Below are 16,439 nucleotides of genomic sequence, written 5' to 3' on the forward strand. Positions count from 1 at the left end.
TGTGGTTTTCCCTTTCGTTTCCCAGATTTTCGTGTAAAAATTTTAGTCGTTTGGTTGAACATAATAAATTAATTTTTTTTCTTCTAGGAATTAATATTTTCCATATAGGCTCCGTTTGGTAGGGCGTAAAATATTTTCAGTGTAAAATGATTTTCATGGAAAACAATTTACAATGGAAAACACAATTCCAAAATTAGTTTTCCGTTGTTTGGTTCGACGTTAAAAAAATGATGAAATGAAAGGAAAATGAAAGGGAAAGTAAGGAGGTAGTGAGGGGAGTATACAAGAGAGATAAGGAAAATAATTTTCCCTTCATTTTGAAAGGAAAATGGTTTTCCATCATTGGGAGAGTAATTTTACCCAAAGGGAAAATGATTTTACACTCTTTTGCCAACCAAACAATGTAAAATTGAAAATAGAGGAAAACAGTTTTCCAGGAAAACATTTTACGTGCTACCAAACGGAGCCATAGTTGTATTTCAGGTTGGAAGTGTATAATTTTCATTAGTTGGTCATGATAAGTTAAATTTTCCATAAGAAGCTCCACTTACTTAAGGAAACTGAAATAAGTTGATACCTCTATTTGTAGGAACTAGAACTTTACAAAAAGTGCAAACATTTATGTTTTAGTCAACCAAATAATTTCACATTCTTCCACTTCCTAAATATTTTTAATTTTCCACGACTTTCTTCTAATTAAAAAACAAATACTAGATATATAATGTTCATATATATTTTTTGAGCGAGATCTATACTGTTTATAATGTTATTGACAAGTGTAAAAATTAAAGTGTTCCGACTATAAATTATAAAATGGGGTAAGGATTAAGAAATTACTATGGATCCAGGACAACCCTTGGTTTTTCCATAGTCTTCTACTGCTGTGATCAACCGAATTTTGCATATGAAGCATGCTTTTTAGCTGTTAAACGGCACTGATCAACAGCAGTTTCACTAAAAAAGGTATTAAGATTTACAAAAGTACTTATCCAATCCCTAATTTTGTATTTTTCCATCATGCAACAAAAATTGCTATTTCACCAACCTCTGCGATTACTACTTATACATATAAGGTGCAATGAACTTGGCAGAGAGATGATTAATGTAGCAAAATCTATACCATTAGTTGCAAAGAATAACATCAATTATATTAAGAGGGAAAAAAATTAGGGTTTGAATTACGTACAACTTTATTATACACCCAGGTGTATCATGAGCATGGTATACCCAAGACTTTTTTTTACTCATTACTTATTTGAAACCTCCAAATGAGCAAAATTCACACAATAAGGAGAGTTTTGAAAGAGCAAATGAGCAAAAAAAAGCCTTGGGTGTACCATGCACATGGTACACCCGGGTGTACAATGAATGCTCTCTTTGAATTACTGTTGTTCCAATTTACTTATAACACTAGGGTAAGTAAAAATATGAAAGTTGATATCTTTTGTAAGTATACTTCAAGAAAAATATGACAAGATTTATAATTTTGTATATTAATTTTTTTTAAAAGTTGATAAGATGAAGAACCCTATTGAACTAGCACCTCGTACAGGTATAACTAGTTAGGTTTGCAGGTCAGACTACTTGAAAAAAGAGGGTAGTAAGAAAACCTTACCTCAAATAGCCACTAGTAATTATATAGGTCAAATAATTATAGCCCTTTGGTCGAATAATAGTCTATCGATATGCTTTTCTACCATCTCCAAAACATATTAATAACCATTTGTATCATAAATTAATTATAACAAAAAATAAAATTATAAAAAAATTTGATTATTTAAAATAAACTGATAAAATTTCATATGACAAAGTCTTGTGAAATGGAGTAATTTATTTCTTTCTTTTTAAGCTCTTGATCCCTAAACAAAGGGCTAATTGAAAACACCTAATAAGCAAACGTAAAAAGCATCATAGATAATTTAGACTGCAAGCTTTATTTTTGTACAAGCAATTAACAATTTGCTTAAGTAACCGACATGCTTTTTCCAGCATGCTTTATTATCCAAATTAAACAATATTCACAACAACTTATACTATAAGACTAAATTAATAATAACATTAAGGACCCTCCAAAGTACACGTTGAACAAATGAAATATTATACTTTTTAGTCTTTAGGTAGGTTAACTTAAATCAGGTAGTTAGTACACTAATCAGATAGAATTAAATCCTAATCTTTAGACCCACAAAATCCACCGCCCACCTTCATTCTTTCATGATAAAAAAAAAAGCTATATGCAACCCTAAGGGTTGTACTCCCTCCGTTTCACAATATAAGGCACGCACAATATTCAAGGTCGAACTTTGACCGTTAATTACTCTCAATTTATGTTGATAAAAAAAATTTAAAAATAATATTATTATAGTATTTTTCAAGACGAATCCAACGGTATAATTTTTATAATTTTTATTTAACGTATTTGAGAGATATTTGTGGTCAAAGCAAATTTTCGTAAAACGCAAATGACTTATATTTTGAAACAGAGGGAGTATATAAGAAGCTAAAAATGAAAATAAGTTGCATTAATTGATCATTTATTACATCGATTGATGCAAAAAATTTCCATAAATTCACAACTTATTTCCATTTTAAGTAGTGTATTTATGTCTTATATGCAACCTTAAGGGCTGCATATAGCATAGCCCATAAAAAAAATTAATTACAAAAGGAGATTACTAAACGTAGCCCTACTTTACAAACGGAGATTGCTACATGCCTACATCTACCCATCAGGTAGACTACCCATTAGAAATAGACAATTAAAAAAAAAAAAATTATGCCGAGTTGTACTCCACTTATTATTAATGTCTATCTCTAATGGGTAGATTACGTAATGGGTAGACAGAGTTTTTTCTGTTACAAAAGGGCAGAATTTCCGTTAAGAAGGGCCCATGAAAAGATAATAATTACTTACCAACTTTAATAATAGTCATAGTATTCCAAATTTTATTGTTTCTAATTACTTTTAACCTAAATACGGCACTTCCAATTTTGGTAGTTGATGGTTTGATACTGGGGACAGATTAACACTAAAGTTTTGGACAATTTTTTCTAGAAATTTGGCCCACCAAATCGTTGGGTGTTGATGTTTATGTAACTGATAGGTAATTTCATAAAATCCACTTATATACAAGTTATTAAAATGACTTTACATTAGCAAAACCTTGGAACATGCTTTGTTTGCCATCAATTTCTCAGTAGTTTAAGCATGTAGTATTTGTTTGAACACAATATAGGCCAACCTTATTGTCTTAACCATTTTGTGGCCTATCTAAGCCTCCAAGGAGAAACATCCAAAGAAAAAGAATGATTTGAGTTTCAAAGCTTCATGCCATGCCAGCTAACATGGACATGATTTTTCAAACAAATTACCTCGCGTGTTTCACTTTCTATGAAAGTTCACTTTTAAAGGATGAGGAGCTAGCTCATGTGGTAGAGCACTCCCCTCTGATCCTTGAGGTCAGGGGTTCGATCCTTACCCCTAGCATTATGTTGGGGTATTTCCTTAGCATGCTTTACTAGCCAATGTGCTGGTAGTTCCTACAATGGCTACAAGGCTAGTAGCCTTGGTATGGGTTAGCTCTTGCGCTGATTTAATTTCCCAATTAAAAAAAAAAAAAATGAAAGTTCACTTTAAGTATTATCTGACCAAAGAGCTTTTTGGGTCTCTAAGTGGGTGGCCCTGTACGGGGGCAGCCCAGAGGATATTCATCTTACAATAGGTTTTCGAAAGGGCCAAAAAAAATACGATCCGAAAACAATAGTTGCATATACTATTTATGATGCATTATTACAATTTCGAATTATGGTTAAGTTCCGGTATATATCCTGACTAACGAGTGGTGATGAAGAGGAAATAATTGGACCTATTATTGAATCGGGTTAACAAGTTGAGTGAAAAATTGACGAATATAGTAGCAATTATTAAAAATGAGTACTTTTATGATTAAATGTAAATCCTTAATTATAAGAGATTGGAAGAACGCGATAATCCTTAATTTTATATACGAACTCCATTGCATGTTTTGCCATTTGCATCCTTAAGAAGTTCATGCCATGGGCATTCATTTGGTAAACTCTCTTAAACGGTTAGTAACTGAGAGTGGTGTTTAAACTTGGAAATCCATCTGCATCTACCAAAACATTTCCACCTTGTTTGATAACTGGCAAGTCTAGCAAAAAAATGACTTTCCAGATCTCTTGGAATAAGTGTGTAAAATTGCTCCAAGGAAACTGTATAATGGAAATATAAAAGAACCAATATATTCCTCTTTTCAATTATTCTGAGTATGATCAAAGTATTTCTGTACATTAACTTGAACTGACAAAAACCATGTTGCCTCAACCTCTCTGCAGCAATCTGAATCTTCTGGAACCTACAATATATGCTCAACCCAACCTAATTTGATGCTGAATTTTTCAATTAGAAACATTTGATTGGATGAAATCACTCAATATCATCTTTCCCTGCATAATTTGAAGGCGCGTCATCATTTTCACAAATCACACTCACACTCACAAACTCCTCAGGGTATCCACCCGGTCAATGACATCCAATGCTTTGATACGGTCAATATCGAAATCGAAAACAGGAACAGATGATGGCCGTCTTGTGGAGTATATCTCTCTTTTAGTTTCTCTTGTAGGAGAATGGTTATTGCTCTTGCTTCGTCGTTGATACTTACTCAAGCGACTTCTGACAGTGTCAAACTCCTGGCTTTTACTGATACCTGGAGTAATTTTCCTCTTTGTCACATCACAAAGCATCTGCTGGTCTTCAACGGATAGGGCAGGAGATGAACAGGTAGCTTTTGTTGGAGATAACTGCAGTGCCTTTTGGTTAGGAGACCGCATCGGGGATTTGATAGGAGATCGGGTTCCACAATTTGTGGAAGATCTAGAATGGCTTATGAGATGGTGAAGCCACACCACTAGGTCAAGAATGTAAGCCTCGGTTTTCTCCTTGTCCGCATGATATAGTGTCTCAATTCTGAGCAAGTCATTTTGGCCTGCTGGTTTCCGGTTGAGCTCAGAACTGAGGAGGTTTCAAGATTTTTTAGTTTCTTCGCAGGGGGGACATGGGAATATCCATTTCCAGTAAACAAAAAGATAATCAACGAACTTTTACTTACCCTGTATTTGCCCATTCTCCAACCCAACCAAATCCATGATGCGCTCTACATATTCACATTGCAAACAAGTAACAAGAAACAGAGATCAGCTGAATTCAAAGTTTGTGCAATAAACAGGAACTAACGCCAAGAGAATCTCTTAATAAGACATTTGCAACTATTTTTGTCCTTTGTGTTGAAGGAAGAGGAAGGGGAGTAATGCAGATATTAAGAACTTACTTTGTCGTGTTCGCAGCAATAGGAACAAGCCAATGCAGAGTTTTCTCCATTTCGGCTTTAATTTGTTGGATGGTAAGCTGCTAGAAATAACAAGTATTATACACAATGTAATATAATATCAAAGTGAAGTAATTGGAACACTTTTCATTAGTACAGACCGTCAAGGCTGTAGAACCACTAGACAACAGAAGTAAACTTCTATACCTAATTGATGGGTAGGTGGCAATTGGCATACTATGTAATTTCTCATTATAGTTTCTAGAGCACTAAATCTACATATAACAATTAACTGATGTCCCACAAAATATCATGATGAGTCTTAAATGGTTAAACCAGACATATATGCTTCATTATCCTGTTTGGTTGTCCCATGCAAAATCTATCTTTTACTCTCCCATCACATCCATATAGAACTCTTCACTTCCTTACACTGCCCTTCCATGGAAGCGTTTCAGAACGTTAAATTTTTTGAAAATTTCTTCACCAAAAGAGGTGCATTCACTATAAGCGAAAAATGATGGCAATCTTTATTTAAAAAAAAGGCTCTCAAGAAGTAATTGTAAACTGGGGTTAGATATTTTAGGAAATTAAAACAGGATTGTCATGCAACAGGGTGATAGCCAACCACCCTACATGTTGCTTTGGGGTTTCACAAACTGCGCATCTGCACAGCTAATACAATAGCATGAAAGTAGGGTAGGAAACCAGAAAACATACAGGAGACGAAAATCAAGTGTGACAAAAACTGCAATCAATCTTTAGACTCAACTCATGCACTACCTCTTCCTTGAGCTGAAATGATTGCAATTTTGATCTTAAAGCTGATTTGATGTTAGGTGGCAGTCCCTGATATAGAGCATCCCTTGTGTTTGGTGGTACAGAGTTTGAGCGAGAGACCTGGTTATGAAGATATGGTAAACAAATTATAATATGATTTATGAGCGGGAAAATTTTCTGAAGATCTCAATTGAAGAATTGTTCTTAATGTATGCATATCAAGGATCTGGTAGCTTAGACATTTCATCAATAAGGATCAACAATCAATGATGAGGCAAGAATCCAGCAAACTGGTAGAATTGTATTCCATGTCTATCGGCAAATGCCTCTGATGCTCATACTTTTGCATATTAACGTGGACCACACACACACACTTGAGAGAGCAACCAGGAGAAAAGCAGGGGACTCACAAGAGTATCTATTTGAGTGATGATGTTTGCGTAATGCAAGGCCAAGCCTGCTGACCCCAATTTTGGATGATTGTTTGAAGATGTTCTTATTGGCTTATCTCCATCTGCAAGATCCCATCAAATATCACCATTACTGATAGCCACATGTACAATTTTTTGACATAATACAAATGAATCTAGTGAAAAGCGAGACCTTTCTTGACACACATGCAAATCTCACTCAAAATAACAAGATCTAGCCTAATTGCCTAGAGTAACACCATGAGGTCCGAACCTAGATAAGGCAAGAAACAAAACCCTAAACAAAGGACACTGCAAATAACTGAGCCTATACAAGTTGGATTAATAGTAACTCACACTTAATGAAATGTAATTTTAAGCAACAACCTGGTCACCCATAGAAATGTAGAATAAGAGACTAATACTTCTCCGTTTCTAAATAAGTGCAGCATTTGCATAGTGTTTACTATTCACAGTTCAAACTTTAATTAGCTTTGGTGATTTACATTTTAGGAAAAACATAGTCATGTGGGATCTTGTTAGATTCGTCTGATTGTGAATTTTTTTAATATCAACAGTTTTTGGTAATATAAGGTTTACCACAAGAACCCTAGATTCTATAATTTACTCCAGGGAAAATTGATTTAATCAGTCCCAACTATGGACACCCTCACAAAACAGACACAACTTCAATTTATTATTGTTCAGCCCCAACTTTGGGGGTCCTTAACAAAAATGGGCCAAGGTTAACCACTAACCAGTCATCTTGCAGCGTTTACGACTTTGAGTCATATTCTGCATCTGCACCCAAGTCCGATCGTTTCAACATGAGCAGGGGAAAGTGACGAATCCAAGCAAAATAGATGATTCCAGACTCCATGAAAATAAAGACCCAACTAGGTCTTATGGGCTATAAATCCCACATAAACAACTTTCATCACTGGAGCAATGACTAGTGATCCAAAGCTTGTGATTCAAAGCTAGTAGTACCTGAAGGCCCTAAAAACTACTTCTCTAAGAGTTTGTTCTATTCAACTTCCTTTTCATAAACTTATCTTCTTTTTTACAAATTTTTATACTTTTCCTAATTTTTATGTATCTTGCTGAGCTTTGTGAACTTTTCTTATTTTTTTTAACTTTCTGACAGAAGTTTCTTGAACTTTGATTAATTTTTCTGAACTTTTCTCAACTTTTGAAAATTTTCTGAACATAAGTAAAAATGAATTGAATAATACAAACCCTAAATGGGATTGTTTTTCACCTTTCACCATATTTGATTATCCTGGGCCTTTAACAACTATATGTAGGGTGCATCCCTTCCCAAAGCCATCCTGATCATAATTTAAAAATATTACTTTTCCTACTGTTGCTCTTCTCTTTCCATTTTTCTTTGGCATTCTTCCATAGCCCTTCCCTCACGAGTCCCAGTCAACTCCTTCTGAAGTTTTTCCCTAGGCTCCGCATAGTAAACTAAACACTTAACCTGATTTTTCTAGCTTTGGCTAATGTCATTGTTTTCACCCTCTCCTTGTAAATCTGTTGCATCAATTACTTTGAAGTCAAGAGTCTCAGGACCCATGCATGAAAATCCATAACCTGGGAGGAGCCACTACATAGTTTAGAGTTTAGACTATTGATTCCCAAGCTGAGACAGTGGAAGAGGCCAGGAGGATCTCTTCCCGATTCACCTAGTTATTCATATTAAGTGTCCTAACAAGGATGTAAACTAGAATTAGAAAAAAAAAAAACATATTTGCTAATCAGTTACATACCAGCACTGCCAAAGGCTTCATGAATTTCCAGATGTAAAAAGTGAACTATGTCCACAAGCTTCTCCATCACCTACATAATTTCAAATAAGATATTACAAAGTAGACAAGTACGAGTAGCACAAAAAACATTCTCTATACTTCCATTATGGAAAAAAAATATTACAAGTGCGTTAAAGGAAACAATCGTGTCAGAGAATTTAAAAAGGAAAAACAAAGAGGGCAAAATAACTGTCAGAAAAAACCAATCTATATAACGGGAACTTGGAGCTAAAAACCTACAGAAAAAGTGGAATAAACAGCATGAGTCACACAAAAGAATGTTGTAGTAACCTGTTTGTACTAATATACCTCTAATTATCTGAGAATGCATATCCCCTCAAAGAAAACTCTGTTAATGCCAAAACAATTTTGTCCTTACCAGATGATGCAATTACCAAGTCCACACTTATGCATACACCAATCCCTGTCTCTTAAAGTTACTTCAAACATCGCATATCAAACAACAAAGCATGACAGGAAGCATGTCATAGCATTTGCGCGCAACAGAACCCCCGAAAAGTTTACTGCTTGACCAACAGGACGTCAGTATGATATTCACAATTTATACTGTTCAGAATGTAGTTCACTCCACAAGAATTTTAGTAATCTATTTTTACTAATTGAAACTTCATTTTACTGAGCTGGAGATTATTTTTACTAAATAAAACTGATTTTTCCTAAATTTATATTGTTTTTTATTATATTGTCTACTGATCATAACTTGTTTTTACTGAACTAAACCTATATTACTAAATACTTCCTCCTTTTACTTGCAACATTGGATGTGGGGACAAGAATAGAGAGGTGGAGAGAAATAAAAAAGGACCCACGTACTAGGAGAGAAAAAGAGATAATATGTTGCAAAAAGGTCAATGTTGCAAGTAATATAACTTCCTTAAATGGGAAAGGTTGCAGGAAAACGAAAATGGAGGAAGTATCACTCTTTCCATCCCATAATAATCCATACACTTTGACTAGCACATAGTTTTAAGAGTTTTATTTGACTTCTCATTTTATTGTTGGTAGTTAATAGTGGGGTATTTTCTTTATTAGTTTATTGTAGTTAGGCCTTGTTCTTTTGAGTTTAATTTTAGCACACTTCAGTTCAGCAAATTTGAGTTCAATTTTGTTCAGCAAAATTAATTCCAATTCAGTTAGGTCCGGCAAATTTCAGCTCAAAAGAACAGGGCCTCAGTGGATTTGGGGGGCTAACTTTCTAAAAGATGAGTGTGAGAGTGTTGCTTTATTGTTTAAGACCCTCGTGAATGGAGAGAAATAATAGAAGATTGATGGGATCTTGCCATTTTAAGAGGTGTACCAATTAATGTAAGACAGACGAACATGGAAAGTATACCAATTAGTATGGGAGAGAAGGAATTAATTCAAGGTGAACTCAACAAGACCTAAGTGGCTAAGGTGACACTTGCAAGCATCAAGACCTCAAGATATCCCATTTAACAATAAAGCACTGCATTATATAAGTTATTTAATTCAAAATGCTTACATCTTCCAGAATCCTAGACCAAAGTGATTTCTTTTTCAAAGTTCTGACGTGCTTTCTTTGACTCTTCAACTCTGCCCTTAGAATTGCCAGGCTGCTGTCTCCTGCAAGCCACACAGAAATAAATACCACCACAATTGACTTTCGTGGAAACCACTTACAATGGATAAGAAACTTAGAAACATACATCCAAATATAAAAGTGAAGCAGATGAAAAGAATGCAGAACACTGAGATAAGTAAACATATATAGCATTGAAATGCTTTACGTATTAACACAATTGATATATCAAAGCCTCTTCTTCTTTTTTCTTATCTGCCTCTAGTTTACAAGTAAAGATGGGTTCTTACAGCTCCCCGTGAAGATGCTAAGTCAGGTCGTAGGCCCACTTATTTATACCAATTTTTGCAGGAGGGAAAGTGGGTTCAAAGGAGGAACGAATATGGAAGACTATAAAATCAATGATAAAAGGTCAACAGCTGTTGGGGAAGAACAAGTTTCAAGAGTTTGAGATTACATTACACTTCTTTCTTACCAGTACAACAGCACCACTTTGCACAATTGCCTCTAAAGTTTACTAGGAGGGTGCATTACGCAGGCTTCAGATCAAACACATACTATGGTAAAAAATTATAATGCTAAAAAAGCACAAACAGCCACAATAGGGAGAAGGGTGAATAAACTAAATACATGAACCAAATTAACCGCTAATACCTCTTTGAGCTGTGCTAGGGTTTTCTTCCTCTTGTAGCTTCCGCCGATAATCTTGTTCAAATCTGTCCAAAGCATGTGACTCATGATATAACTCCTGCAATCAAGGTTTGAACAGTGATCTTCGAAGTATTAACTATGAATTATTTTTTTTTTACAAAGTATAAGATAATCACCTATGTCCCAACCAAGCACTTATTCCATGAAATAAACAGTTTAAAAGCATTGTAAAGAAGATGATTGATTAAAAGATCTTTTTTCCACAAAGTTACATAAATAATTGACAATAGCAGAACTTTTTGAATGAAACCAAGGAATAAAAGCAGCATGGACTAGGAGTTCAGCATGTACATGCTACAAGCAGCTGACAATGAAAGATCTAAACGTCTATAAAGGAGAGCAATACATTCCAGATAACCCACAGAATTATTCCCTCTCGGCAAGCTAAAACCTATAGAATTTGTCCTCATGATCCCAAAGCAAGGTGATACAGGTTTCATCACTAGTAAATCAGGAAATTTTATAAGTCTCAACTTCTCAAGTTCAAACTAGCTTCTCAGCCAAATAATGGGTAGTTCTTCTAGCTCTGCAGAGAACTTGGGAAGGTGCCAAGTCGAAAAATGCAATTACTGTAAAAAATAGGACATTACATAAACTAGGCTAGCATAGCACTTAACAGAACCAATATCAGCAAAAAAAAGTAAATGAAGTATCAGATCAAAAACAGATTACTCACTGCAGTATACTGAACCAATGTCATCAGATTTTGCATTATCGTCTCAGCTTCTTCTTTCAGCTTTTGAGGAGTAAGTTCAGAAGCCAATCTGAGATGCACACAAGTATACATAATTATCTTCCATGCCACAGAAGTATAGAGAGAGAGAACAAAAATTTATAAAAAAATAATTGCTATTAGCATTACATCTCAAAATAGCGATCCAAATTGTGATATTGAGGGTCTTTACAACGATTTCCGAAGCGAATGACCTCCCCTGAAAATACTTTTAATTCTTCCCTGGTAATTTCATAAGGAAACAAGTGTCAGATTATTAGGTCAATCATGTACAATGAGCAGATCTACAAAATCAAGATGACTGCATTAAAAGCAACTAACTGTTCCTCCAATAACTACCTCTTGTCAGCTGCAGCAATCCTTTGGAGTTCATCAATATCCTTGGATACCAAGTTTTGCACGCCTTCGGACCGAAGCACCACCTCCTTAAGATGTTCGATGCTTTCCTTGGAAAGTGACTGCATAAGATTTGCACCCTTCACAATTGTGTTGGCAACTTCAAATGCCAAAATGGATATTTTATTCCCTTTGGTTGTCACACCTGAAACAAACCCACCACTTAGGTGCAAGCTTGTCATGCTACTGCCCAGTGTGTCTAAAACTTCAACTGCTTTGCCGAACCCAGCACTGCCAGCTTTACCCAAAAGGGAACTCACCTCAGATACCTTTTCCTGAACAAAGAATGATTTCTATTTATTACCTCAAACAACAAACTACAAACAGCTATTTTCGAAAAGTTAACAGAAAACCTAGACCAAAGGAATCCAGCTACAGGTGGTTCATACCGCAAATAAGTACATGCCCCAAGTGCATATAGAGCATGGTGCACCCTCTTCTAAATTACGTCGTTTTATCATTTTTAGTGTTTATAATTTTAGAAAAATTGTTGTTATTTGTTTCTTTAAATTTTGCAACTAAATATTCCTTTTTCAAATTTAAATTTAAAAGGTATATGTTCTTTTACATTAAGCGTATATGTTCATTTACTATATGTTCTTTTCATTATAACCTATGTTCTTTTATAAATATAAATTTACATGTTCTTTTATTTTAAGTTGTGTGTTCTTTTTATAAAGTTGAAAAGTTGTTGAAAAAAGTTCGTGTTCTATTATATAAATGGTATGTTCTTTTTGGATGCACAATGAGCATTGTGCGCCCTAGTACATAATCCACGCTTTGGGTTCATACAAATAAAAGTAATGATGTCAAATAAAGAAAGCCAAACATACAAGCGTATTGTCAAAGTCAAAATCTTTTATTGAAAGAAACTGTAGCTTTTTCTCTTAGTGAATACTGAGAAACATATCTGGTGTATGACAGTAGGCTAGTAACTCTGACAAGTATATCAAGGTCACATTACACCACATATATTAGCGACATCTCAATTTAATAGCAAGATCACAAAAACCTAGCAAAAACAAACAAGACCAAAATGATAGGAAAAGGCATGAAGAATGACTCTTTAAAGTTGCACTTATAGACCAAGTATGAAAGATAGATATGATGCCTATTCCTCTCCTTTTTTTATTTCTTTTATAAGCTAGCAATGAAGCCAACTTAAAGCGGATAATGTATCCTTCCATTGAACAGCTTAGTCCGACACTTGGACTGTAATATGCATACCACAGGTACCAAAGTAAGAGTAACGTAGCCTGTAAGAGAATATTGTATCATTTCAATTTTCCCAAGCATGCAATAGTAATAGACTACCTACTAAACTGATTTGCAGTGTGGTGTGATGCACATATAAGCATTGCGTTTATACAGAGTTCTCTTCATTGGGCTTCTGACAGAATCCTCTTAAATCATTGTTTTGTACATGACTTCTCAGGTGCTATTTGAAGGTATTTTTTAAGAATTAAAGAGAAACAGGCCAGTGAGTGACCCAGAACAGATATATTGGCATTTTTACTTTGTGTAAACTCATATAGATAAAAATAAAAAAGGGTATGTGCTGCAGATTCCAGAAGAAACCCATTGAAAGTGAAAATATTATGTGGACATCCTTTGCCGCTCCCTTGAAAAGTGAAACAAGTGACGAAGCTGACCCGCTTATTAGAAGTTTTGGATTGTTTACCTTGATTGCTTGGCAAGTATATTTCATAGATGTGTTCTGGTATGGCTGTCTCTTGTCAGATTATTTGAACCAGTCAGCCCGCTAACTTTTTATGTACTTTTGTATTTTAACTTTAATAATTCTGCACCCTTAAAAAAACTTTCCAAAAATAATTATATAATTTTTCATAAGCTAATTATTTAAACCATATTATGTAACTATATATTGTTCTTTGTAGAGCTAGTAGTGGTGTGGTTCAAATCGCCATATATGAAAATTAGCGCTAACTTGTTTACATTTTAAGAGGCCATGCATACTATGCTTCTTTATCAAATATGATAACTCATTGTACTTTTAGGTAGTATGTACAAGAATTTTCTTTTTAAGTACAAAAATAAAAAAATCGTCTTGCCTAAGAACCCTTCTTACAGAACAACTTGGGTTTAGCCTCTAATACGAGATGTATTTTGGTCAGGCGTTCATATCTCATTTTTCTGTGATTGTTTATCTTCAAATCACAATATCACATATCCAAAGCTTGGAAAAATACTTTGATCTAGAAAGTAAAAGGTGTAATTTTTCTGGAAATTTTAAGAAAAACAAGCGCATTACTATAACTAGCTCTAGCTTATATTGTCGATTTGTCGTAAAAAAAATATAACCAATCAATTAATTTCATCCTCCAAAGAAGGAAACCGTCAACTTTACAGTACCGAAATACTTGACATTTCAAGAGTAAAAACCTATTATCTTGAAAACAGCACCTAGCTAGTCTAGGTAGGCAAGGAGAGAATTTCCAGCATGCCTTGTCAAACTTCGACTGCACTCATCTAAGAAAAGTAACCTGAAGGATGCCAAACAGCCAAGAACACATCCAAATGCAAGAGATCGTAATCTTCATGATAGAGGTTAACAGGAACAATATGTTATGAAGAGAAAGGTATTTTTTTTCTTGACTGAAAACTTTTCCAGGTGATCCTATTCTGTAAGCAAATTAACAGAAATGCAGGATATATATTCCAAAGCTAATGGCAATATTGACCATTCGAGTTCATGCAATGAGATTAGCTTATACTTGGTTACTTCCGTATGACAATGTAGCCAACTGCCAACCCCTTTGCATGTAAATCAACTTAATTCATTTGAGATAAAGATGAAGAGTGAGATATGTACTATATGTACAGCACAACTCGGGGTGGATGAATCATGATAAAACAGTGTACGCATCAAGTAACTCCGCATATTATACATTCATTACCAAAACATAAAATTCCACATAAAGTTTAGACATAGCTAAAACAATACATAGCATAGACTTACCTTTGCAACGGCAACCTGCTTAGACTTTGTTGACCTAGATTTCTCTGATAGAACCCTAGACAATCGTGGAATTCCGTCATCAATCGAATCCATATATGTCCCATTCGAGTTCGCATTGATCCCAACCGTAGAAAACGAAAAGGGCTCCCTTGTTTGTTTATCTGTATTTTCCTCATCATTTGGAGGAGCAGAATCACAATTTCCTTTACCAGACAATGCTTGAGAATCCAGAAGCAATCCAGCACCAATATTGCTACACCCATTTTGCGAATAACTACTACTAGGGACATTATCAATGATAGCCCTCCTCGAGCATATCCCACCCATTTTATTCACATATAAGTAGAAACTACACTTCTTCACTTCCTATCACATGCCTTTGCATAAATCCTACCACAAATTCATAGATGAACTACAAGAAGCCTTCATAGCAAAAGGGTTCATAGAATCAACACTTACACACAAATTTCACCAACAGAAAGTTGAACCACAACACTGATCTATCACAACACACTTACTAGGGTTTTTGCTTGTACCCATCTGCCTGATTACAAACACCAAACTCCAAAAGAGTGATTCACTCACAAAATCAAGTTCCAGAGCTGCAAATCAAAAAAATAACAAACAAACAAACAAGACCCATCAATCAAAATATCAACTTTTACCCAAAAAAACCAAAATTAGGACAAAGAATCAACAAAACACACCCAACTCAATTAATTAAGCAGAGATTGCAAAACCTTAAACCCCATTTCAGCAAGCAAAGAAAAATATATTGAACATTCAATACAAAAATACAAACCCAAGTATCAAAAAAGGCATAGAAAAGGGTATAAATAACAAAACAAAACAAAAAAGGTGATTAAGATAGAGAGAGAAGACATACCCAAAAGAGCAGTAGAGTGTAGAAGTGTAAATAAGAGAATAAATTGGATCTGTGTGAGAAAACCAGAAGATTCTTAATTTTCCCACCTGTATTTTCCCAGAAAGATACAGAAAAAAAGATAGTGAGTAAAAGAAACGGCGAAGAAGACGAGAAGATTTTGATGGGTATATGATGAATGATGATGATTATAATGGAGTAAGTATAATAAACAGTTGAAAAAGATTAAAACTTTGATTAAGAGAGAGAATTTAGAGTTGCAAATAAGAGAAATTTAGCAACCCTCAACCCCAGTTCACGGTCTGCAAGGAGGCGCAGACAATGACACTTTTCTTTGTTGAAGGGTGCTAAAACCAAAAGCAAAGCAAGGAAAGAAAGAGGAGAGAGACTGAGAGAGTGAGAGAGATTGGTGGAGTCAAACACCAAACCCAAAAATTTTCACCAATTCCATTAACTTTTTGTATAACTATGGTTGAGCTTTTGAGACTTTTTCACCCTCCTTTGACCATTTTTACATCACATTGTATAATTCCCTACTTGCACTATTGGGCGAGTGATTGAAACTACTCTCTTCTTTATCCATGTTGAAGTAATGAAGTTTGAGGTAATTATCTCGAGGTGAAGTTATTAGACCTAATTGGACCTAATTAGCTTTATGTGGACCTGATGTTTACCGTTGATTAGACCTGATCTGTCTTGATTGGACGCGATTAGATCTAAACTAGTTATTAGGTCTGGGCTATGTTCCGGTAAGAACAAATTTCATTTATTAATATAATACTTTATGATAATAACACTAAATACAACTTATCCTGGTGGTTAAGAC

At 34.7% G+C, this 16,439-nt stretch overlaps 1 protein-coding gene across 2 annotated transcripts; it reads right to left on the bottom strand.

Moving 5' to 3' along the window:
* Positions 1-4,241: 4,241 nt before the first annotated feature.
* On the bottom strand, positions 4,242-16,048 carry LOC104890983 (hypothetical protein). 2 transcript variants are annotated; one of them, XM_010676646.3, is made up of 13 exons: positions 15,617-16,048; positions 14,731-15,332; positions 11,694-12,025; positions 11,484-11,576; positions 11,298-11,385; positions 10,565-10,658; positions 9,854-9,954; positions 8,311-8,380; positions 6,539-6,642; positions 6,132-6,248; positions 5,352-5,431; positions 5,133-5,177; positions 4,242-5,035 (listed from the first exon to the last, which is right to left on the bottom strand). In XM_010676646.3, exons 2-13 carry the CDS (start codon positions 15,055-15,057, stop codon positions 4,516-4,518), a joined length of 1,971 nt encoding a protein of 656 aa, XP_010674948.1. In that variant the 5' UTR covers positions 15,058-15,332; positions 15,617-16,048; the 3' UTR covers positions 4,242-4,515. The 2 variants fall into 2 exon arrangements, with proteins under 2 accessions (XP_010674948.1, XP_010675021.1); XM_010676719.3 differs by having other exon boundaries at positions 5,352-5,428; positions 15,617-16,047.
* Between the last annotated feature and the right edge of the window lie 391 nt (positions 16,049-16,439).

This window comes from Beta vulgaris, chromosome 1 (genome assembly GCF_026745355.1).
Source record: "Beta vulgaris subsp. vulgaris cultivar EL10 chromosome 1, EL10.2, whole genome shotgun sequence".
Lineage (NCBI taxonomy): Eukaryota > Viridiplantae > Streptophyta > Magnoliopsida > Caryophyllales > Amaranthaceae > Beta > Beta vulgaris.